Source organism: Rhinoraja longicauda, chromosome 24 (genome assembly GCF_053455715.1).
Source record: "Rhinoraja longicauda isolate Sanriku21f chromosome 24, sRhiLon1.1, whole genome shotgun sequence".
Taxonomy (NCBI): domain Eukaryota; kingdom Metazoa; phylum Chordata; class Chondrichthyes; order Rajiformes; family Arhynchobatidae; genus Rhinoraja; species Rhinoraja longicauda.
The window spans coordinates 11,493,579-11,517,501 of record NC_135976.1 but is presented as its reverse complement, the minus strand read 5'-3'; the positions used below and the strand labels follow the sequence as shown (position 1 = coordinate 11,517,501).

General features: G+C 39.7%; 1 protein-coding gene across 2 annotated transcripts in view; it reads right to left on the bottom strand.

Annotated features, from left to right (window-relative positions):
- Nucleotides 1–23,923, bottom strand: part of LOC144605425 (protein phosphatase 1 regulatory subunit 12A-like) — a 177,008-nt gene that overhangs the window by 40,081 nt on the left and 113,004 nt on the right. For both annotated transcript variants that reach the window (XM_078420660.1, XM_078420661.1), the window contains 4 exons: nucleotides 23,472–23,669; nucleotides 19,702–19,888; nucleotides 17,957–18,078; nucleotides 15,937–15,969 (listed from right to left, as the gene is read on the bottom strand). In XM_078420660.1, coding sequence (XP_078276786.1) covers nucleotides 15,937–15,969; nucleotides 17,957–18,078; nucleotides 19,702–19,888; nucleotides 23,472–23,669 — 540 coding nt within the window. The remainder of the gene's footprint in view (nucleotides 1–15,936; nucleotides 15,970–17,956; nucleotides 18,079–19,701; nucleotides 19,889–23,471; nucleotides 23,670–23,923) is intronic.

Sequence of the window (23,923 nt, the reverse complement as noted above, 5' to 3'; positions counted from 1 at the left end):
CAGCTCTGCTCTTGCTCCCATTCTCCCCATTCGTTACAAGGATAAGAGTTCCCCTTATCATATCATATCATCATATCATATATATACAGCCGGAAACAGGCCTTTTCGGCCCTCCAAGTCCGTGCCGCCCAGTGATCCCCGTACATTAACACTATCCTACACCCACTAGGGACAATTTATTTTTTACATTTACCCAGCCAATTAACCTACATACCTGTACGTCTTTGGAGTGTGGGAGGAAACCGAAGATCTCGGAGTAAACCCACGCAGGTCACGGGGAGAACGTACAAACTCCTTACAGTGCAGCACCCGTAGTCAGGATCGAACCTGAGTCTCCGGCGCTGCATTCGCTGTAAAGCAGCAACTCTACCGCTGCGCTACCGTCCTCGCCTTCCACCCCATCAGCCGTCGCATACAACAAATTATCTTCCAACATTTCCGCCACCTCCAACGGGATCCCACTACTGGCCACATCTTCCTATTTCCATCCCTTTCTGCTTTCCGCAGACCGTTCCCTCCGTAACTCCCTGGTCCACTCGTCCCTTCCCACCCAAACCACCCCCTCCCTAGGTACTTTCCTCTGCAAGCGCAGGTGATGCAACACCTGTCCATTTACCTCCCCCCTTGACTCCATCCAAGGACCCAAACAGTCTTTCCAGGTGAGGCAGAGGTTCACCTGCACCTCCTCCAACCTCATCTATTGTATCTGTTGTTCCGGATGTCAACTTCTCTACATCGGCGAGACCAAGCGTGGGCTCGGCAATCATTTCGCTCAACACCTCCGCTCAGTCCGCCTTAACCAACCTGATCTCCCGGTGGCTCAGCACTTCAACTCCCCATCTCATTCCCAACCTGACCTTTCTGTCCTGGGCCGCCTCCATTGTCAGAGTGAGGCACAGCGCAAATTGGAGGAACAGCACCTCATATTTCGCTTGGGCAGTTTACACCCCAGCGGTATGAACATTGACTTCTCTAACTTCAGATAGTTCCTCTTTCCCTCTCTATCCCCTCCCACTTCCCAGTTCTCCCACCAGTCTTCCTGTCTCCTACATCCTATTCTTTGTCCCACTCCCTCCCCTGACATCAGTCTGAAGGGTCTCGACCCGAAACATCACCCATTCCTTCTCTTCAGAGATGCTCCCTGACCCGCTGAGTTACTCCAGCATTTTGTGTTTACCTTCGATTTAAACCAGCGTCTACATTTCTTTTTCCTACAATACTTGTAGGATTAATTACCTTGTTTATGAAGGGTGGCAGCAATAACATTACAGCACAGAAGCAGGCCCCTCAACCCATCATCTACACACCATCCATTCATCCTTCAAGTACCCATTCATACTAATCCTACAGTAATCCCAATTTACTCTCCACTTTCCCACAAACTATACTCAGATTCTAGCAATCAGCTCGTACAGTAGGGGAACACTTTACATTGCCCAATTTAGCCAGCAACCGCACGTCTTTAGGATGTGGGAGGAACCTGGAGCACCCAGGAAAAACCCACAATGTGCAAACATCCCACAGGCTGCACCAGAGGTCAAGATTGAACCTAAATCACTGGAGCAGCAATGAAGTAGCTCTATGAGCTATGCCACTGCACCGCCTAATGAAAGATTGGCAGTAGAGTGTAAGCACGATCAGAAGGAAATGTTAAAGGTGACAGAAAACAACATTAGTGTCAGATCATGTATGAGGAGTGCAAGCTGAGCTGAGACTATGCTTATTACATTTATGCAAGACTGTGGTGGTAGTATGGGCGAAATCAAATAGTGAATCACATGTGAATTATTACTTTCAAAGGACCATAATGCTGTGATTAAATACTACCCCATAAAACATAAATAATTATTAAAAATTTAACGTTATTTACCACTGAAATGTCAATAAACAAATATGCTGTGGATATAAAAATGATTATTTCTGATATTGACTTTAATTTTAAGGTCAACATTAACTACCCATCGTGAATTGCCATTGAGATAGTGAGCCAAACTACTGCATATTACTGAAACTCTGTGTTGTAGGAGAGCAAGTTTCAAGACAATGAAGGACTGATGACATGTTTTCATGTTAGTATGGTACATAACTTGCAAGGGGCCTTCCGAAAATTATGCTCTGTAGTTGATGGGAAAGCTTTTGGATGTCAGCTGATGAGTCACGGTACAGGATACCCAGCTGTGGAAGCTGGTCCAAGTTGAATGACTAGTCAATGGTTATCCCCATAATCCCAGGGTAACATTGGTTGAGATTTCCAACTGCAGCGAAGTAAGGAGCCAAGAGGTCCTGATAAACCCAATGAACAATTTATTGTGGAGTACGTTGCTTGACAGCACTGTCAGAAGGCCTACCGTCACTTTGTCAATGACTGGAAATAGACTTGTTGGGTGATAATTAGCTGTATTGGATTTTGTTCAGTTCAGTTTAGTTTATTGTCACGTGTACCGAGGTACAGTGAAAAGCTTTTTGTTGGATTTATTCTGCTCATCGTGATGCAGGACATACTTACAGCATCTGCAGTCACTTGCCAATATTTTGCAGCTATTTCCAGCAATTACTATTTTATTGAATGTTCTTCTGAAAGCTGAAAGCCATCTCGGCCAAAATGTAATCATGCCTCACGGCAGTTTTTTTGAGGGAAAAATATAAATGAACTACAAAATTATGGCTGCCAAAATGTAATAAGTTGTTTATTTATCTCAATGCAATATTGCATTGAGTGTAAAATTGTTTGTTCAATTACAAGTTTCAATTCGTCTACTATGTACATTTAAGTCAAATATTGAGCAGAGCCATGAAAAATGCTGGAGTCAAATAATCAGTACGGTATATTCGATGGACCTATATAGCAAATTCAAAAAGGTAGCCAATTTGGCTTTTCTACCAGCAATTGATTTCCTCTCTGCACATTTATTTAGATCAACTGTAACTCATTTTATAGAGCATATGCATCACTACCAGACCTTCAAAAGACTGGTGAGGTTTTAGATTAAAGTTGACTTCATTTCTGGTCAATGTATTGATTTGCAGTTTTAGTCTATGTGGCTTTGTTATGAAATGCTATATCCATGGCAAACAAATCAAATTATTAACTTGTGTAGTCCTGAAAATATTTCAGCCATTTGAAAAATCAGTTAACAAATATAATTAGGGAGGTTCAGAGCAGTGGGTGGTATAAATGTCATTTTCATTTCTCATGTAGAAATTCTGATTCTATGTGGTCTCACTGTTCTTAACCCTTATAATCTTGAAATCTTCCAACATCCCTAACTTAACTGTCCACAAGCTACTGATTCTTTAAAACGTTTGAATTTTCTCTCAATTTCTCCAGAACACTTTACCTTCTTCCTTTAAAATATTCCTGAAAACCTAACAGGCAAAGTTTTTGGTCATCTGCTCTAATGTCACTATCAGATCAAATTTTTATCTAACTGAGCTCAAATGAAGCCCTTGAAACAATTTTGCTACTTTAAATAAATAGGAGTTATGCTTTCATTGCATTTTTAAAAGCATGCCTTGAAGCTTTTAACATTCGTTTATTGAATACATCATTTGTTCAAGAGCTAGATTCTGATGACATTTCTTCATGTACAAGATAACTTTAGTTATATTATTGGTTAAATATTCCAATCAGATAAATGCAGTGCAAATGGTGAATTTTATTTTTTACATTATTATTATTTATTATATTGCTCAAGAATACTGTTTTTTCCAGCTCCCTCAAGTCTTTGATAAATTGATAATCAATGGTTTAATAGTGTATTTAATTTTACTTACTGTTTCACCTATTCCATGGCCTACATCCTAGCAGCAAGCTCCAAACTCTGCCAAGGCATACCTTACCATATTTGGAAATCAGCAGGGTAGCCAGTTTATCCAAGACGGCACTTGTCTATACCTAGAAAGGGCACAACTGAGCAATATTCTAACCCTTCACATTTTAACAAAACAGTACTTGAAAACTTCAGAACATACAATGAGCCTGAGACAAAGGGCACACAAGCTTTCTAAATTATTTAGGAAATAGCTGCTACATGTAGCAGATGGAAACAGGTCAAAGCGTATGTAGTGTTCAGTACAGCCGATAAACATTTCTCTGAACATTTTTAGAAACATTAGCTAAAATAGAACCTGCGTTAATGAGGAACGATACAAGCGTGGAGGAATATTTGCAGAATTAGTGAGAGTAATTTCTGCAATGTTTTTTTATTCATCCACAGATGCTAGTCTTGGCTTCATGGCTATAGATCAATCCTAACTGCCCTGGAGAAGCTAAGCTACCGTTTTGAATTATTGCAGTAAATATATGCCCACAGCTATTTTAGTTAGGAAAATCCAAGACCTTGCCCCAGGGAGTTTGAAGGAATAGCGATAATTTAACATGCTGATTCTCAGGTAGTGCCACACCTTTCAGGTTTCTGCTCTTTTCCTTCAGAAGGAGAAGATGTTGTGGGTTTTAGAGATGCTATCGAAGCAGCCTTGTTGAATCGCTGCAGTGCATATGGCAGGTAGAACACACTGCAACAAATAAAATTTACAACTGGTGGCTGAACTACTTTCTCATATGGGATGTTCTGTTCAGAATTCAGCCACAGGTTTATTACTGGAACTGTAATCATCTGGACAAGCACAGAAAGGTTAATCACAGTTCTTGCACATCTGGCAAATGGTAGAAAGGCTTATGGGATTCAGGATAGGAATCACAGTGCAGAATATTCAGTTTCTAACCTGCTCGGATAGGTTTCAAAATTCATGTGGCTGTTGAGAACCCAACTTCATTACATTTTAAAATATTTTTTAAATATTTAGATACATTGCAACTGTAATCGCTGTGGAGAACAACTTAAGTGCATGAGATATGCATTTGGTTAAAACGAGTGTTTGATAAGAACTTGCAAAATCTATTTTTCTCGGCATTCTACTGCACCCTAATGGAAGTGCAGGATCGATGCAGCATCAAGACACCAACTACCATTTCAGTTGTTGGACCACTACCAAAAGTTCTGGTTGCAGCTGAGGAAAACTGCACAATTTTGATCCGCAAGTTCCAAAAGGAGTGTTGCGGAGATCAGAACAGTGACTCTCGCCTGCAGAAGTGCCTCATCAAAACAACCTGGAAATGGTTATTACCACTTTTTAATCCGGGATAAGATTATTTTCCATTACATAACATTCATGGCAATAGTCCGATTGTGAGCGGGGGGGGGGGGGGGGGGGGGGGAGAGGTGAGGGGGAGTGGTTGGGAAAGGCTATTAGCATTCAAATCTTGGATGGATGTGTCAAATTTCCAATATTAAAATTTTACTGGGTGCACTTAAATTCTTACACTGCATAGCTCAAAATTGTTTAATCAATATTTCATTTTCTGAAGTGTTATGCTAAAACTTACTGAAGGTTAGAGGAACAGTCAAATTTAAATTGCAACAATATTAAGGTGTTTTGAAAATGCATTCTGCAGATGACCTAGCCAAATAAAGTTCTTTTAGTTTCCTTACATGTGTTTAATGAAACTACAGAGAAAGAAGGGCCTTTACAATGAAGGGATTCGAATGAAAATTATTACATTATTAAGCATAGAGTACAACACAACGCTTGTAAGAAACATACCTGTGCACTGTAGATGGACACTATCTGGTTCCTAGATAGGGTGACTGTGGAAAGGATGTTTCCAGTAAATGAGAAAGTCTAGAACCAGAGGGGACAACCTTCAGAATAAAAGTATGTACCTTCAGAATGGAGATAAGGAGGATTTTATTTTGCCAGAGGGTGGGAAATCTGTGGAACTCATTGCCATGGATGGCTCTGAAAGCCAAGTCATTTGGTATTTTTAAAGCAGAGATTGATAGATTCTTGACTAGTAAGGGTGTCAATGGTTACACAGAAAAGGGCAGCAGAATGGAGTTGAGAGTGAAAAAAAGATAAACTCTGATAGAATGTCGTAGGAGACTCAATGGTCTGAATGGCCTAATTCTGCTTATATGTCTTACGGTCTTACATATAAGCTTCCACGAGTGTGTTAAAAAAGATTAGTAGACAAATGTAGGTCACCTGCAGTCAATAACAGGAACATTTAGCATGCAGAACAGAGCAATATATAAGCAATTAAATTTAAAAAAAACATATTCTAACATATTCATGGCAGAAGGCCCAAATAATTTTTCAGAATTGCTAGGCAACCAGAGTTCAATGAAAAGCAGGAATTGAGGGAAATTAAGAGAAATGCAGGTGATATTAATTGGACTGAACCCTCAAATCCCCAGGGCATGATAACCTGCTATCCAGCAGACTAAAAGAGCTAGCCCCTGAAAGGATGTAGCACTCACTTTCTCTGGGGATATACCAAGTAGATTTCCAATGTACATGATGGCCACAAAGTTATGGAAACTGATTTGAAGCGGTGCAAGCTAGCATGAACTGATGCTGGCCGTTCATGAAACTGAGCCCCTCATTGTTGCATGAATGCAATTAGTGATGGTTAGAGGCTGAAATCGTTAGAATAAACTGCAGTTTGAAAGCTGTGAAGCCACAGAAAATGGCTTTTAAATGCATGCAATTTAACTCCCATGGCATTTACAAGGATTGTGAAATTATATTCCATACATTTACTTGTATTTGTTAAGATTTCACCGTAAAAGTTACAAGCAATTTTGCAGTAAGTTTACAATGCAGGAGGCTTGCTTTCCCCACCCCAGATGCAACACAGCACGCCAAAAATTTGGCGTTCAGGAAAACAATGTTAATTGTCATGTGACAGTTCATGAAGCAGAAAGTAAATAAGAATTGTATTACTTAGAATATGTAACTGAAATTCGCATCCATCTGCAATTAATCTAGATACTAGTACAACTGGACAGGTGGTGCAGCGGTAGAGTTGCTGCCTTACAGCGAATGCAGCGCCGGATCCCGGCTAAGAGGGCTGTCTGTACGTAGTTTGTACGTTCTCCCCGTGGGTTTTCTCCGAGATCTTCGGTTATCTTCCACACTCCAAAGATGTACGGTTATGTAGGTTAATTGTCTTGGTAAATGTGTAGGATAGTGTTAATATTTGGGGATCACTGGTCAGCACGGACCCGGTGGGCCGAAGGACCTGTTTCCGCACTGTATCTCTAAACTAAACTTTGGACCAGAAATCAAGACATTTCTTTGGATGTAATCAAAAAATGTTTAACAAACGACAAAGAACTTTGTCCTTACTTGTCCAGGAAATAAAGTATCTGGAAGCAGTTCATTTCCTAATTCCTTAAGCTATGAGCAAGCATTCACTCTGGGTGAAAATTGCACCCTTTCTGAGGACTTACAATCAGAGGTTCAAATGAGTGGGTCTCAAATCACTGCTCAAATCAAAGCAATGGGAAATGAAAATCATAATAGAAAGAGACCGGCCTACACTTCCTTGAATTTACCATCACAGATGAACAATGTTTTCTTGAAAGTAGAAAACTGATGCATTCGAGTTATTCTACCTGATTGATACCTACTTCATTTTACAAGCTGCACATTATAATGTTATAAATCAATACACTGTAAACTTTCTCTCACCCGATTTATGCTTTACAGGCAAATGAAAGCTCCAGCTTTGAGTACCTAATAACTTTTCAAAAGCAGTACAACTGAAAATCTCTCAAAGAAAAGAAATTGCTCTAATTGAACTCCATGTGTTGTCAAGCATTACACTCTTCAAATGATAATAAATATACTTTGACCTTATCATTGTGTGATACGAGTTCATAAGTGCAGCATTCCTAAATAATTCATGAGCTCATTTATTCAGTCAGAATAATCTTAAGGTTGCAAATTAACTATTTCACGATCAATTTAGTGTGCGAAGCTGCACGCAAACATTTGAGCAGGTACTGCCAATGTTGTTTGTGGAAATCATGTGCATCAAGTGGGAAGACTGCTACACTAATGTCAGCATCCTCACTGAAATCATTGTCACTACCGATGAAACAATTAATCTCATGCATCACCTCCTTTGGATCAGAAACTGCATCCAGGTTTGCATCCCCCCTCAAAAATTCCTTTAATCTTCCTATGGGAGTTGGAAGAAATGCCACAAAGATATATTCATGTGGACAGATGGTGGTAGCAGGCCATCAATTGGCCGTAAATGCTGCCACATCCTCAATCAAGCAGTGGGCGGCTTAGACAGAAGGCACTCTGCATGATTTTAGAAAATGTGAAAGGCAAAATACTGGGTCAGGCCGCACCTGTGCTGGAAAATGGACAAGCACTGCATGATGAGATGAGAACAGGAAGGAAAGGGAAAGAATGTGCTGCCAGCAGTATTGATTGAGGAGAAAACGCAAGTTTATTGCTCCGATATTGGATTTCGGAATCTGCTCAGGTCTCGTGAGTAAATCTGCAGCAATTATTGTCTCTGAAATAAGGGATACATTAAAGCAATCGGGAAATAAAATTCATGCTCCAGCTCCCACAGAAGGTTACAATCACAAAGTATGTTAATAACCTTTCCTCAGCAATGAATATATCTCGTGTCCACTAAATGCCTCAATTTGGTCCAATCTAATAAGAATTACTTGTGCATGTATCAGACGAGGAATCTGCTTGGATGCCGAGTTTGCTTAAATTGAAGTCAGCGTTTACCAGAGCACACCCCAATGTCGACAATCGAACATACATATGCCTCCAGAAAATAAAATAAATTAGTGTAAACTAAGAGTCATACTGTATGGAAACAAGCCCTCAGCCCAACTTGCCCATGCTAAACAAAATGCATCATCTGCACCATTCCCACCTGTCCCCATTTGGCCCATATCCCTCTAAACCTGTCCTATCCATATACTTGTCCAAATGTCTTTTAAATCTCAAAGTACCTGCCGCAACTACCCCTTCTGGCAGCTCGTTCCTTTTACCAACCACCCTGTGAAAACGTTGCCCTTCAGTTTCCTATTAAAACTTTCCTCTCTCACCTTCAACCAATGTCTTCTGGCTCTTGATTCCCCGATGCTGGTAAAAAGACCCTATGCATCTAGTGATCATGAAATTGTGTTGTCATCAAAATCCTGAATGTTAGACTTGTGCTTTTTTTTTTAGAAAAGGGAACTAGTTGAAATGCGACTCCAATCCCATATAAATGTAATAGTTACTTAAATGTCCTTCTAACAATCCTAATCCGTCAATGAGGAAGGAGCAATAAGCACAATACAAGAATCCATTCAGTCTTAGAATGAATAATAAAAAGGAACATTTTAATCCTTAGAATAATTGTAAGAACATACAATATGTTTAACAATATCTAGAACACAACCTCATTCATACCATTACAATTTCAACACATCATGACCGAAAGAATTTAAATTTTTATTTATAGAATGTAGACATCATGGCATGCCTAACATTTACTGCCTATTCTTAATTGCCTTTGACATTCAGAATGCAGTTAAGACACAGCTACAATGGAGAAGTTGTACTTGAGCAATGTCAAGTCGTAGCTATTTACCAGGTTGGGTCACAAAGGTTTCTTGCACAAAACAGTATAGAACAAGCGGTTTTTAACAACAAACCAATAGTACTTTTTTTTTACATCCAAATTTATTTAGCTACCTGAACTGAAATTCCTCTATAGCTGGAACAGGATTTATGTTCAGCTCTTCAGATCATCAGCTGGGACCTCTGAATTACTAGTCAAGGAAACAGCTTGTAAGGTGGCATAGTGGCACAGCAGCTGGAGCTGCTGCCTCACACCGCCAGAGACATGGGTTTAATTCTGACTGTGTGGAGTTTGCACATGGATTGATTCCAGGTGCTCTGGTTTCCTCACACATCATGCAGGTTTGCAGGTTATTTGCCCTCTGTAAATTGCACCTAGCATTTAGGGAGTGGATGAGAATGTGAGATAACAGACTAGTGTGAATGGTAGTTGGCATGGTTTCTGTGGGCCAAACGGCTTGTTTCTATGTTGTATCTCTAAATTAAACTATGACTGCAGTCCTAGCAGCTGCGGCTTGCCTGCAGTCCGTTTGTCTTTTGTGTTTGTTGTTTTTTGTCTTAGAAGTAGTGTTTAGATATGATGTAGTGTTTTTTGTGGTTGTGTACTATGTTGGGGGGGGAGGGGGAAGAACTGTAAGATTGTCTCTTCCGAACGGAGACCCGACCTTTGTTTTCTGGGCCATGTCTCCGTTCCCGCTGCGGCCTACCATCGGCCAAACACCTGGAGCTGGGGGCCTCCACCTGGGACCACCTGGGCTCTGGTTCACAGAGCCCGCTGACCGGACTTACTATCTGCGGAGCTGGCTGCCTTCGGAGGCTGCGGTGGCGCTGCGAGAGCGGCTGCGACTCGTCTTCGGAGGCTCCGGAGGCTTCAGCCACGGGCCGCGTGGATATCGGAAGCTCGCAGGCCCACCCCTGGGTGGGGGCCGACATCGGGAGCTCCGGCAGTATCTTCGCCCGCCCCGGATCGTGGGGCTTGGGTTGGCCCGTCGCGGACCTTTCACCGTCCGGTGCGGCCTGAAATAGGCTGTGGGATTTTCTCTGCCTGGCGGGGGCTTCAATGTCGGGAGCCACGACCGCCCCGACATGCAGCGGCAGCGTCTTCGCCCGCCCCGGAACGCTGGGCTTGGGTCGGCCCGCTGCGGACCTTTCACCGTCCGGCGCGGCCTGGAACGTGGCAACTTCAACAGCCTGACCGCAGGAGAAGACGGCAGGGGAAGAGAAAAGACATTCTGGCCTTCCATCACAGTGAGGAGGTGACTGGAGGAGACTCACTGTGATGGATGTTTCTTTTTGTTTGGTGTTGGTTTATGATTGTGTGTGTTGTTGCTTATTTTTATTGCTCTTATTGTTGGACTGTGGGTAATCTTTCATTTCACTGCACATTTATGTGTATGTGACAAATTAAATTGACTATTGACCACGTATGAAATAACCTTTGTAATGGTTTGACTGAATTCTGCAAATCACACTTTCCTGGAATAAATATTCTTGCTGGGAATATGGGACTATGAAATTCTTTCCAGAGACAGCGTTGTACAGCTAGCAATTAACCCAAGGAAAGCTGGAGAGAAAAAGCTCAAAACACTGTAGCAGATTCTTTTCCATTAATTACATATTTTACTTGGCTTCAAGCCAGTTCAAGGCCATAACGTCTGACACGAATTATACAATTTAGTGTCACTGTTGGAAGACAGATTAGATTGATGGCACACACTTGTGAAGGCAGAATTCTCTGCATCATGATGGACACAATTAAATTACCCAGTCTATGCGTAAAATCTGATATTTAAGCATGATGAATTGTAACTGAGCTTTATGGTAGAGATGCATATTTAAGCATGATGAATTGTAACTGAGCTTTATGGTAGAGATGCATCTACATTCTTTACTTTCTGCCTGATATACATTCCATTCACGTAGGAACTTTGGTGCCTGAACCTCAAGTTTTATACCTCAGGCGACAATGTAGACCACAGAATTTTCACTATGCTCTTAAGAAACAAAAGTTCAGTGAATCTCAATTCACTTCTGTAAATCTTCACACTGGAGCAATACTGATAAATTCTAAAATAGGCAAGGTATTCCTAGCACTTTTAGAAGGACTACAGATAGTATTCATCGAACATTATTTGATGTAGCAGAATCTCAAAATTTTCACACACGAGTCGTTCAACCTATTCCAGGTGTTAATCTGGTGAGTTTATAGGACTATGCTACGAGTCAGCTCTGCTACAAAATCTCTCATCCCAGACATTAAATCACTGATAATTTACAACCCAATTTAGTTTAGTTCAGAGATACAGCGCGAAAACAGGTCCTTCGGCCCACCAAGTCTGCACCGCCCTGCCACCCCAGCAATTAACACTATCCTACACACACTAGAGATAATTTACACTTATACCAAGCAAATTAAACTACAAACTTGCACGCCTTTGTAGTGTGGGAGGACACCAAAGATCTCGGAGAAAACCCACGCGGTCACGGGGAGAATGTACAAACTCCGTACAGACAGCACCCGTAGTCGGGATCGAACCTGGGTCTCTGGCGCTGCAAGCGCTGAAAGGCAGCAGCTCTACCACTGCACCATCGTACTAAACACGAATTGTTTCGAAATCTTGGGGACCTGTTTCACTGGGTGTAGATTTCCACCTCCTCTAACAGTGGCCCACCCGTTCCCATACTCTCTTTGAATTAACCGAAGACCCACTCACTGGAGTTTAGAAGGACGAGGGGGGACTTCATTGAAACTTACCAAATAGTGAAAGGCCTGGATAGAGTGGATGTGGGGATGTTTCCACTGGTGGGAGAGTCTAGGACGGGAGGGCAGTGCCTCAGAATACAAAGAAAGGATATGAGGAGGAATCTCTTTAGTCAGAGGGTGGTTAATCTGTGGAATTCACTGCCATAAAAGGCTGTGGAGGCCGTCAATGGATATTTTTGAGGTGGAGATCGATAGGTTCTTGATTACTAAGGGTGTAAAGGGTTAAGTGGGTTTTTAATTTTTATTAAAAATTAATTTTTATAATGCATCCCTCCGCCCTCCCTCTTCGGCGAAACAGCGGAACTAAAACGGCTTTATCCCACGCCCTCTCCCCCCTCCCAACACCTTCCCCATCTCAGACATTAATTGTCATGGCTTCCCAACCATTCCCCAGGGGGTAAGATGTTATTCGAGTGATTTGTTTGTGAGGGGAGGGGGAGTTGTGTGGGAGCAGCCATTCCACAATTCTCCCCCCCACGCGATTACTCCAGCATTACTCTTGTGTCTTTTCGCTTTGTAAACCAGCGTCTGCAGTTCCTCGGCTTCCACCTCCCACATTAGCCGTGGCGGTCATAGATTGGGATGAGGAGGGCGCGGCATGGAGGCGTAGCGGTAGTTGTTGTCTTACAGCTCCAGAGACCCGGGTTCGATCCTGACTACGGGTGCTGTCTGTACGGAGTTTGAATGTTCTCCCCGTGAGCTGCGTGGGCTTTCTCCAGGATCTCTGGTTTCCTCCCACACTCCAAAGACAGAGGTTTCCAGGTTATTTGGCTTTCTATAATTGTAAAAATTGTCCCTAGAGTGTGCAGAATAGTGTAAGTTTGCGGGATCGCTGGTCAGCGCGGACTCTGTGGGCCAAAGGGCCTGTTCCCGCGCTGTATCTCTAAACTATAATAAAAGTGAATCCATCTTTGTGAAGAAAGGTTGGAGAAGCACACAATATTTAGTTTGCAGAAGAGTTCCCACCCAAAATGTCACTATCCATGTTCTCCAGAGATGTTGCCTGACTTGCTGAGTTACTCCAGCAAATTGTGTTTTATTTTTACACCATAATTAATTTCTCTTCCATTTCTTTATTACCTGAATCTAATTTATCCTGCCTTAACCTGTAAACAATCTCATTAATTTCTGCTAATCTTGTTCATTGGTCATGGATGGAACCCTTTGCCCATAATGGTTAAAACAAGTCTTGCCCATAATGGTTAAAAAAAGCTTGCACTACTTTAGTGCTTGTCTCTTCAACAGAAAAAGAAAACTCCCCTCTGGACATTTCTCTGGGCTAACTCAAGTAGAAGAAATAAATTTCAGATTTAGCAAAGAATAACCCTCTAAAACAATTATATTAGAGTAAAGTTTATTTTCTCAAGGGAAAGATTTTTTTCCCCCATGAAAGTGTTCAGTCAAGCCTTTAAATGTGAATTTTCAGATGAACAAATGCAACTCATTAAAGTCAAGTTTAGCAGTGCAAGTATTTAAATAATCGTATTCCCACTGTAATTGTCAGCGATATTTTACAAAAACAATTTCCTAAATATAACTCATAAGACCACTACTGTTGAAATGAAAATTGCTGAGCAAGCCATCTGTGGAGAGGGAAATATTGGAGATCAACGACCTTCAAACTATTGCCAGCATGTTTGGATTTATTTTAGATTTCTAGAATTTGCACTCTTTTACATTTGTTGTCGCCCTTTTTTTGGTCCTCTTTTATCTTGTGGGTTCTAAGCCAGCTTTATAAATGTATTAATTGGATAATTTTGGTTATGGCACTATTTCTTCTTTATAGGAGATACAAATGCATTTTTTGTTGGAACGGGAATGCTTTTAAAATGTCATAATGTTGCACAACCTACTTGCGAGTCTCCAACATCACCTCTCCTTCTTTAGTTAGTTCAATCCACTCCATTCAAAATTATGGTCAAACCTCTATATCAACTGAAGCATTCTATCCCTTGATTCATTTTGTATTCAAAACGCTATTGCTCTCAATCTTGAATATGCTTAACAGACCGCACATTGCTCTGAGGAACAAAAATTTATTAGATTCAAAACTCATCTCAGTCTTGAAACGACCAAACTACATCTTGAAAATTTAAGCTTGGTTTTAGATCCTGAACCAAGATGAATAGTTTCTCAACATGCAACCAGTCAGGTACTCAAATAATTTCTAATTTTCACAAGCTCATCTTGCTTCTGAAACAGGAGGATATAGCTCAATTATCAGAAACATCAAAAGTTACCGAAAGCAGACAAAGGAAATTAAAATCTGGTGTTTTGTTTATTCGGTTAGAGATTGAATTGGTCTAGAATACATCTGATAAGTGATAATGACCCAAGCATTTGTGCTTTAAACTATTCCTAGAACTTTTTTTACCAACTCTGTTAAAATATAAACCAGTTCCACTCACACATTGGCATGATGTATGTGCATTCACTAACACAAGGCAATAATTTCTTCATTCTCATCTATCAAATACACCATCATTGAGAGTAAAAGGATTTTCAGCAAGAGCTAAAATTTAATTTTTACCATTAGTTAATACCTTTTGTTTTTAAATACGGTATTTCATGTTCTCTGAAAAAGTCACTCGTATTTAGGAATTGTGTTCACCTGTTTTAATCCTATTCAAGGTGTACAACTGCTCTAGTCTATATTACAATATTTAACTAAATTGGGTTTTTTTCACTCCATAATATTTTTCTCCTTTACAGCATAGTGGAATCATTTATGGGCGGAATCATTTATGGACCACTGTGTTGACAGTTTATACAAAAAAAAACACTTCCAATCCTATATTTGGTTCTCAGGGGAGAACCACATTTGGTTCTCTTGCATCCAGAGTTTCCTGTTTTAACGCGCACAGTGAGCAAAGCAGCAGGCGAGGATCTAGAATGTTGTGAATCGTTATTATCATCGGCAATCAAAAGAACAGTTTACTAACTGGTCTATTATTAATTAGTTTATGCTGCAAGTTATTTACGTTTTCATTGCAAGTTTATAAAATCTGTTACACTTGTATTTAAACAGTATATTTTCTAAGTGTACTGTTTTCTTTTTGCTGCGCATCTGAACATTACATTTAAGCTGACGCAATGCAAGTTTAACACACCAAATATATAAAGTGAAACAGGCGAAGCATCCAAATGGCTGCCAGTGAGCAGATTTGCATCGGACAAGTCTCCTCCACGCATACCTCCTAGTTTTCAGTGAAGTCCGGTTTCCTTCAAATCTAGCTTACACTTAAATATATCTCAACCACTCTTTGTATTAGTGTTCCACATCTTTACTGCTCTTTCAGTGAAGTTTGCCAATGTCCAAAAAGAAAGTACCATTGACTTTCTTGCCTTTCTGGTCATTACTCCGCACAAGTGGAAAGATTTTGTCAAAAGCAACATTGTTGAACTCTTTCATTACCCTGGATTTCCATTCAAACTTACCTTTTCTTGAGAAAAGAACACAAATCTCTGCCCTGGCTATGTCCTTATGTAGCATTTTTGTCGTTAAATATACCATGCAGGTAATGGATTATTCTGTCCCTATTTACAGCAAGTCAAATGATCGGTAAATCAAGAGATGAATGTTAACACGAGGCACACAGACATATTTTTTTTACAATGGAGCTCCAACACTTTTGCATATATTGTGAGACAAAAAAGCAAAATGATGAATTGGTAAGTTTTGATCCATGCCCGCTGGCACTGCCTTTTTAAAACAAGCTTACCTGGGTATCTTTCTCCTCCTTTTCATTTTCACCCTAAAGGAAAAGCAAAAACATCACAAATTCAAACCATATCAATACAAAGGAACACAAATACGGTGCTACAGGAGTCTTTTATGGACAAATATCTTGAATCGTGCAGACAATTGTGAAATCTTTAGAATAAACATGGCTCATTTATATCCTCGCAAATAAAAATGTATCCTATTTCCTCAAATAAAGCCAATACAAATACATGACTTCGTTTTATTTATTCCTCTGGCTCATGTTTAATCAATATTTCACACGTTTCACATTAATCAGACGAGGAGCACTGATGAGTTGGCCCATCCACCACACCCTCAGATTCTTTGCTGCAAGTGTTATCCCTCTCCAACCACAGGCCATTTCCAGGGAATGCCTCTGCCACTTGTCATCAAGCTCAGGAGCAGGGAAAGAAAAACTTGCTCCCAATTCCTCTATTTCCACATCATCAACAATACACAGACATTTATATTAAATGATTTTTGGGCAAAAGACAGAAGCAAACTCAGTGAGTTATATTATAAGAAAATAACTGCAGATGCTGGTACAAATCGAAGGTATTTATTCACAAAATGCTGGAGTAACTCAGCAGGTCAGGCAGCATCTCGGGAGAGAAGGAATGGGTGACGTTTCGGGTCGAGACTCTTCTTCAGTCTGAAGAAGGGTCTCGACCCGAAACGTCACCCATTCCTTCTCTCCTGAGATGCTGCCTGACCTGCTGAGTTACTCCAGCATTTTGTGAATAAATACCTTCAGTGAGTTATATTAATACGGATTGAATTAGCAGTGTTATTCTTGGAGACAAGAGAATGAAAATGCAGGGATTTGAACCAAGAAATAAGCTGCTGGATGAACAGCGGGTCAGGCAGTATCTGTGGAAGCAAAGGGGCAGTCAATATTTCGGGTCAAGACTCTTCATCAGGTGACGGAGATATTGATTCAGCTATTATATAAATACATAGCCAACTAAAGAACTTTACAAGATAAGTTATAAGACCATGCATAAGTGGTTGGAGCTGAAATGCTTCTTCATTATAAAATATTAGATTGGTTAGGTACAAGGGGATTTGCAATGTCGTAGGTAAAATGTTATCAGAGCCAGGCATGGAGTGCAAAAATTGCCATTGGTTGTTGTTTTCATGTTGAAGATCTATACGTATGAATTTAGAAGTAACCTGCAAAAATCTAATCCATGTTCAAGAGCATTCTTGTCTACCTACATTTTAAATTTCCTCCATTTTATAACATCCTAATTTGAAAGTCAGATATTAATTTCAAGAGCTCCTGCTATTTTCCTTTTTTGGTGGGGTTGGGGTAACAATATTTAGCTCAAAGTGAAGAAATTTATCTTTTGATACAAGATTATCTATCCATTTATCTTTCTCAAGTTCCTACATTAATGCTGAAAGACATTCTTGCGCTGTAGTTTTGTGCTCAGTAATTGGATTTCCCAGATCAACTGTGTTTAAGAGTATTAGAGCTGACAGAATTGATTAGTTACATCAATCCAAAATGGAAAAGATCCCAGCAAAAGGCAACAGAGCAACCAAAAGTGCAAACAATGCTCCTTCCTTTCCAACTTGTGTACATCCTTTAAGTTAGTTTTGCCATCTGCCACTTCATCTTTACATTCCATATTCCCTAGTGTGCTCTTCAAAATGATAAACCAAGCATCATGAAAATCTGAATTTTTTCAATTTCAGGTTCTTCACTTAAAAAAATATGAATAAAATTTATGAAGCAAAATGACATGATTAAACCATAATCATTGAAGTAGTCAGATTTCTTTATGCTTTGAAGTTTCTGAAATGATTTAGAGCATCTTCTATATTACTGTTGGTTATTTTTGATGGAAATGTTTAAAGCACAATGTTAACAATAAATAAACCAATCTCACTTTACTGAAAGTCTCACTGCAACCAAGTGAAGAGGTTGCTCCAAAGCCAACTGCTCATTTTAACACATTCCTAATAGGAAAAAATCAAGAAGAAATACTGACATCTTGAGTCCAGTACGATACTCCAGTGGATCGCCGTTTCTCCCTGGGCCGTCGTCTGTCCCTTACTGACAGCTGTTTTTCATTAGAATCTCTGTCATCTTCATTTACCTTTTCAGAGCCACCTTTTTAAAATGCGTAACAAATCAAGTATTACAACAACAAAAATCTAACATACGTCTATAGTTCCTATTAATACGGAACCTGTCAAACGTGCCAATTTAAATGATGCTATTTCACATGATTATGTATAGTGACTGAAGCTACCATTAGTTATTGCATCTACTCATACATTTAATGTCACAACGATGATGACCGCCCAAAGGAAAATAGAGACTTGGCATTCACGAGAAAAATAAGACATCAAAATAAATTGGTGGTACAAATGTTGTTGGAAAGCAGGATTTGAAAGAACCTCAAGAGCTGGGTTAAGTATCCTTGGTGTAAGAATTTAAATATTTCAATGTATCTTGACAATACAGCTTCCTGCGCTCAATATCCCAAAATATACATATTTTTAATGTCTGGTGTTCAATGGGTATAGAGGTACAAGTTTAATTCATAAGTTAATAAAATTCTCTTCAAACTTCAGTCGTCACCAAGAAGGTACAGAAATAAAGACAGAAAATGCTGGACATATTGGAATTGTGGAAGAGAGAAAATCAGTTTTAAGTTGCAGAAAAAGAGGGGGAGTGTTAGACAGGACAAAGGGAATAGGGTGGGATCAAATGGATTAAAGTGGCAGATGGAGGCAGATTTTTTTATTTTTTTTTGTTAGTGTATACTCTGAAATATAAAGTGGAAGAGGGAATGACAATTAATAACAAAACAGGAATTTAAAAAAAAAAGCTTAGAACAGGACTGGCAACGAAGTGGAGAAAAGCAGTCTGCATTGGAGATTATCTTTTATGGAGGGGGTGAAATGATCTATAATTTATCAATTTCTTTCTCATTTACAGAGCCTTTGTTTTAAATATGCTTCAATCTCATGGCTTTCTCTGCATTGCAAAATTTAACCTCATTGCCTGTTACTGTTTTGTAAAAATAATTTCTTAGATTATGCATTGCATTCAGCTTTACATGGTTTCACATGATTTAGCTTAACTTTTACGCCATCTAATTTTAGTCACTATTTCTATTTATCCAGTTTGTGAGGATATCTTGCATTGTGCACTTGTGATGAAGCTACCAACATTTTCACGTTTCCTCTTGGCCTTTCATTTGAGATGTTGCTCTGATTCCCTGCACTTTTCAAACAAAAAACGCCGTGTTTTCGGTCTTTCCAAATTTCACGTGCCAAATTTGCTTGCTCGTGTAATGTTTTGTTATCCCTCCTGCAATACCACTTCCCTGGGATGATCGAGATCACTCTGCATTTTAATATTAAACAGATCACTATGATTATGTTTTTACATCATTAAAAAATATATATAATTGTTTAAAGATTTAACCCTTTTCAGTTGAAATTGAGGCAAAAAAAGTATGTTAAGGGCAAATCTTCATAAGTGAGCGAGGAACAAGTTGTAAAATCTGTTGATTTCATGAAGTAAATTAAAAATTTACATTTCAATTTTAAACTACAACTTTTTAGTGAACATTCCTGCTGCACTCTCCAACAAAAGGCAAAAAGTTGCGCCCTTGGGTTCTTACACAATGTTAAAACATTTCCCTCCCACCCAAAAGTTCCTCAAAGCAATGTTAGGAGGAGAAAAATACAATTCCTTGACTGAGCGAAATGTAAACATTACCATTGCTCTCCATTTCTTTCGGTAAAATCCTCGAGTGTGGAAGGTAAGGTGGGGTTTGATCTAAGATCCCATTCAGCTGGTTCTGTTGTATAGTTGCATACAGCAAACTGTCTGATGTAGAAGGCGTCACAAGAGGTACAGTTGGACTATCTGACTGTGACATACTCCGGGACTGCCGATATCCAGACTGGTTACAAGGAGAAAAGAAAAGCCTTGAAATGTTAGGAAAAAAATGTAGCAATTACAAACTGATTCAAAGACAATCTACCTTGCACATCCTCTCTCAAAGGTAATTGAAATTTCAATCCATTTAATAAATTGTAGTTTGATGAAAATACTTCATCTACACTATTGGACAGAATTTCAATTTTTCCTACACCATCGCATGTTAAACAAAATAATCTCTCACGCCAATGCATTCAAATGGTATTTTAAAACATAATTTAAAACACAAATGATGTTTAAGAGGGATGATTTGGTGCAGTTTGATTAATCTAACCAAAAATGTTGTAATGAGTTTATCACAAATTTCAATAAAATTATGTCAATTCACCAGCTGAGTATTTCAATTTTTAAATACTGAAAATGCTGAAGAATCACAAATGACTATTTGCTAATTAGGATGAAGATAGGTCGTGCGTAATGTTTTAAAATTTATCCTTGCAGCCAAAAGTTTAATTTTAAGTTTCTTCAAGGGTCACAACATCAGCTTACTTTGTGGAAAAGTGAAATAATGATCAATTCATCGAGGTATATAGGCAATTTTATCTGCAGGTCTGGATTTTGGCACAATGCTCGTTTAAATTGGTACAAAGAGACACAAATTAGCAGAATATGTTCAAGTGCAAAACTCATTAGAATACAGCACAGAAACAGTTCCTTCAAATTAAGTTTTAATCTACAAGTAATGCAAGCAGAATATAAATAATTCAATAACAGCTCTATCTTTTTTGCAATTTCCATGGCGTTTGATCTTTTGCACCACTCCTTATTCTATCGGAAATTAATTTCACTTCTCGTCATTTCTAGTCACCCTGAATTTATAGCTGTACTTGTCAGCTTAGATATTTTAGTCCTCAATGCAATATCTGCTGTCATGATTGCAACCAAAGTTTGGATCCAGCTAGATTAGGTTTTTAAACTCATGGTTTACGACTATTGAAACAATTTTCTGCTTGTTACAATTACATCAGCAGCATTGAGAACAAATAAAACTAATGTCCATCATTGCTTAGCTATCAGAACAATCAACCATCCTCTTGAATCTGGCACAGCAGTGAAATGAAAATAGAATAACAGCGCCACACAGTGGATTAGGTTGCTATTGCATTGCTAAACCAAAATTGAGAAGATTATTTTCTTCAGATTCCCAATCTCAGCTAAATTTATTAATCTAAAGAAACAACCGAAGCTAGGATTATTCTTCTAACAGTGAAGTATTCAAGAAATGATTTTAAAATGTAGACATTTATTCACAAAATGCTGGAGGAACTCAGCAGGTCAGGCAGCATCTCAGGAGAGAAGGAATGGGTGACGTTTCGGGTCGAGACCCTTCTTCAGACTGATGTCAGGGGGGCGGGACAAAGGAAGGATATAGGTGGAGACTGCGAAGATAGAGGGAGAACTGGGAAGGGGAGGGGAAGCGAGGGACAGAAGAACTATCTAAATGTAGACAAATTTACAAATGAAAGCACGGGTTGTTCATGGATCTTGATCAGTCTTCTTTCCAACAAAAAAAATCAAACAAATCCTGTTTGTTATCATGTTACTGTTCAAGGGAGCTTTCTCCTTTCTAGAAAAGGGATGCAAAGTAATTGGGAAAAGGATGAAAAGCACGTTATGATTTGTAATGCAATCCCCAAAAGGGCAGCAGAAGCAGATTCAATAACAATTTTTAAAAGATCATTCATAAATCTTGTTATGGGTTAGTAGAACAAGTCTTGTAGGGGGAAAAAACTAAGGTGTCGCTCAAAGCTATAGGCTTGAGATTTATGAAAGATCTTTTAAAAATTGGTATTGAATCTGCTCCTGCTGCCATTTTGGGCACTGCATTACAGATCATAAGCTATAAGTAGTACAAGTATGAAGAACTACTTTTATTCCTTCTGTGCTATATCATTTAACAATTCTCTTGAGACATATAAAAAATAAAAGATCACGGAAATAATGATAGCCCAAGTCTGAGTGGGTGCTAAATTAGAGTCATACAGCATGGAAACAAGTCCGGCCCAATTTGTCCATGCTCCATTTATACTTGTACCACCTGCCCACATTTGGCTCTTATCCCTTTAAACCCTTCCTGTCCATGGGAGCCTTTCCTATCCATTAAAAATTGGATGTTGACTAAATGTGGCAGAGTCTCAGAGGATCATAAACCATTGACTGTGGAATGGTAGTGTAGAGAAAGCAGGGAGTCTACAGAAGGACTTGGACAGGTTGGGCAAGTGGGCAAAGAAGTGGCCATTGGAATGCAATGTAGCAAAGTGTGCAGTCATGTATTTTGGTAGTAGAAATAAAGGCCTATTTCTAAATGGGGAGAGCATTCAGAAGTCCAAGGTTCGAAGGGACTTGAGATGATGGTGTAGGATTCCCAAAAGGTTAATTTGCAAGTTGAATTAGTAGTAAGGAAGGCAAATGCGATGTTAGCATTTATTTCGAGAGGATGAGAGTATAAAAACAGGGATGTAATGCTGAGGCTTTATAAGGCATTGATCATAGAAACATAAAAAGTAGGTGTAGGCCATTCAGCCCTTCGAGCTGGCACCGCCATTCAATATGTTCATGGCTGATCATCCAGAATCTGTACACAGTTCCTGCTTTTTCCCCATATCCCTTGATTCCGTTGGCCCTAAGAGCCATATCTAACTCGCTCTTGAAAACATCCAGTGAATTGGCCTCCACTGCCTTCTGTGGCAGAGAATTCCACAGATTCACAACTCTGGATGAAAGCTTTTCCTCATCTCAGTCCTAATGGCCTAACCCTTATTCTTAAACTGTGATCCCTGGTTCTGGACTCCAACATCAGGAACAATTTTCCTGCATCTAGTCTGTCCAATTCCTTAAGAATGTTATATGTTTCTTTAAGATCCCCTCTCATCCTTCTAAATTCCAGTGAATATAAGCCCAGTCACTCCATTCTTTTAATATAAGTCCAGTCGATCCATTCTTTAGATCGCGTTTAGACTATTGTCAGCAGTTTTGGGCCCCATATCCGAGGAGGAATGTGCTGGCGTTGGAGTGGGTCTAGAGGGGGTTAACGTATGATGAGTGTTTGTCAGCAATGGGTCTGTATTCGCTGGAGTTCAGAAGGATGAGGGGGGCCTCATTGAAACATACCAAATAGTGAAAGGGCAGGATAGAGCGGATGTTTCCACTACTAGGCAAGTCTAGGGCTTGAGGGCACAGCCTCAGAATAAAAGGACGTACCTTTCAAAAGGAGATGAGGAGGAATTTCTTTAGTCAGAGGATCGTGAATCTGTGGAATTCATTGCCACAGGCGGCTGTGGAGACCAAGTCATTGGGCATTTTTAAGACAGATTGACAGATACTTGATTGGTAATGGTGTCAGGGGTTATAGGGATATGGCTGGAGAATGGTGTTGAGAGGGAAAGATAGATCAGCCATGATTGAATGGCAGAGTAGACTCGATGGGCCGAATGGCCTACCTCTATTCCCATGACTTATGAACTTCGTGTTTATGGTGCAGACCAATAAAAGTGCACATTGTGTCCTTTTCGCCCTATAAGGACATTCCGGAATGTTCATGATACCTCTTTCTCCTGAGTTCTACTCCATCTTTGTCTGTAGTCTTCTGCGTCTTGTGATATCAATGGCTTTTCTTTTTCATCCTGCTTTTCTACATCTTGTTTTTCCATTTCATCCTTCTCTTGTTGTTCCCGAGCTCGTCTTTCAGCACGAGAACGGCTGAACGTCTTCTCGGCTTCTTGCAGATCTGTTAGCGTTACACCCTGATTTAACAAAGCACATCTTCATATCAGCAAACAAATAGCAGAAGCACAGTTTTAAAAAGTGAGTAATTGCGTAAATCAATAATGCATAATGGTTTCAAACACTTTGGGATTCAAATCTAACTAAGTCTAGACTGATTTGAGTGAAAATCCCCTTCAGCTTGGGAAAGGGTCCAAATGCACTTCTAATGGGGTCAAGCTTACAAAGCAAAAACTCTCTCAATTAAATGGCTTATGTTATGTAGAGGGGCTCG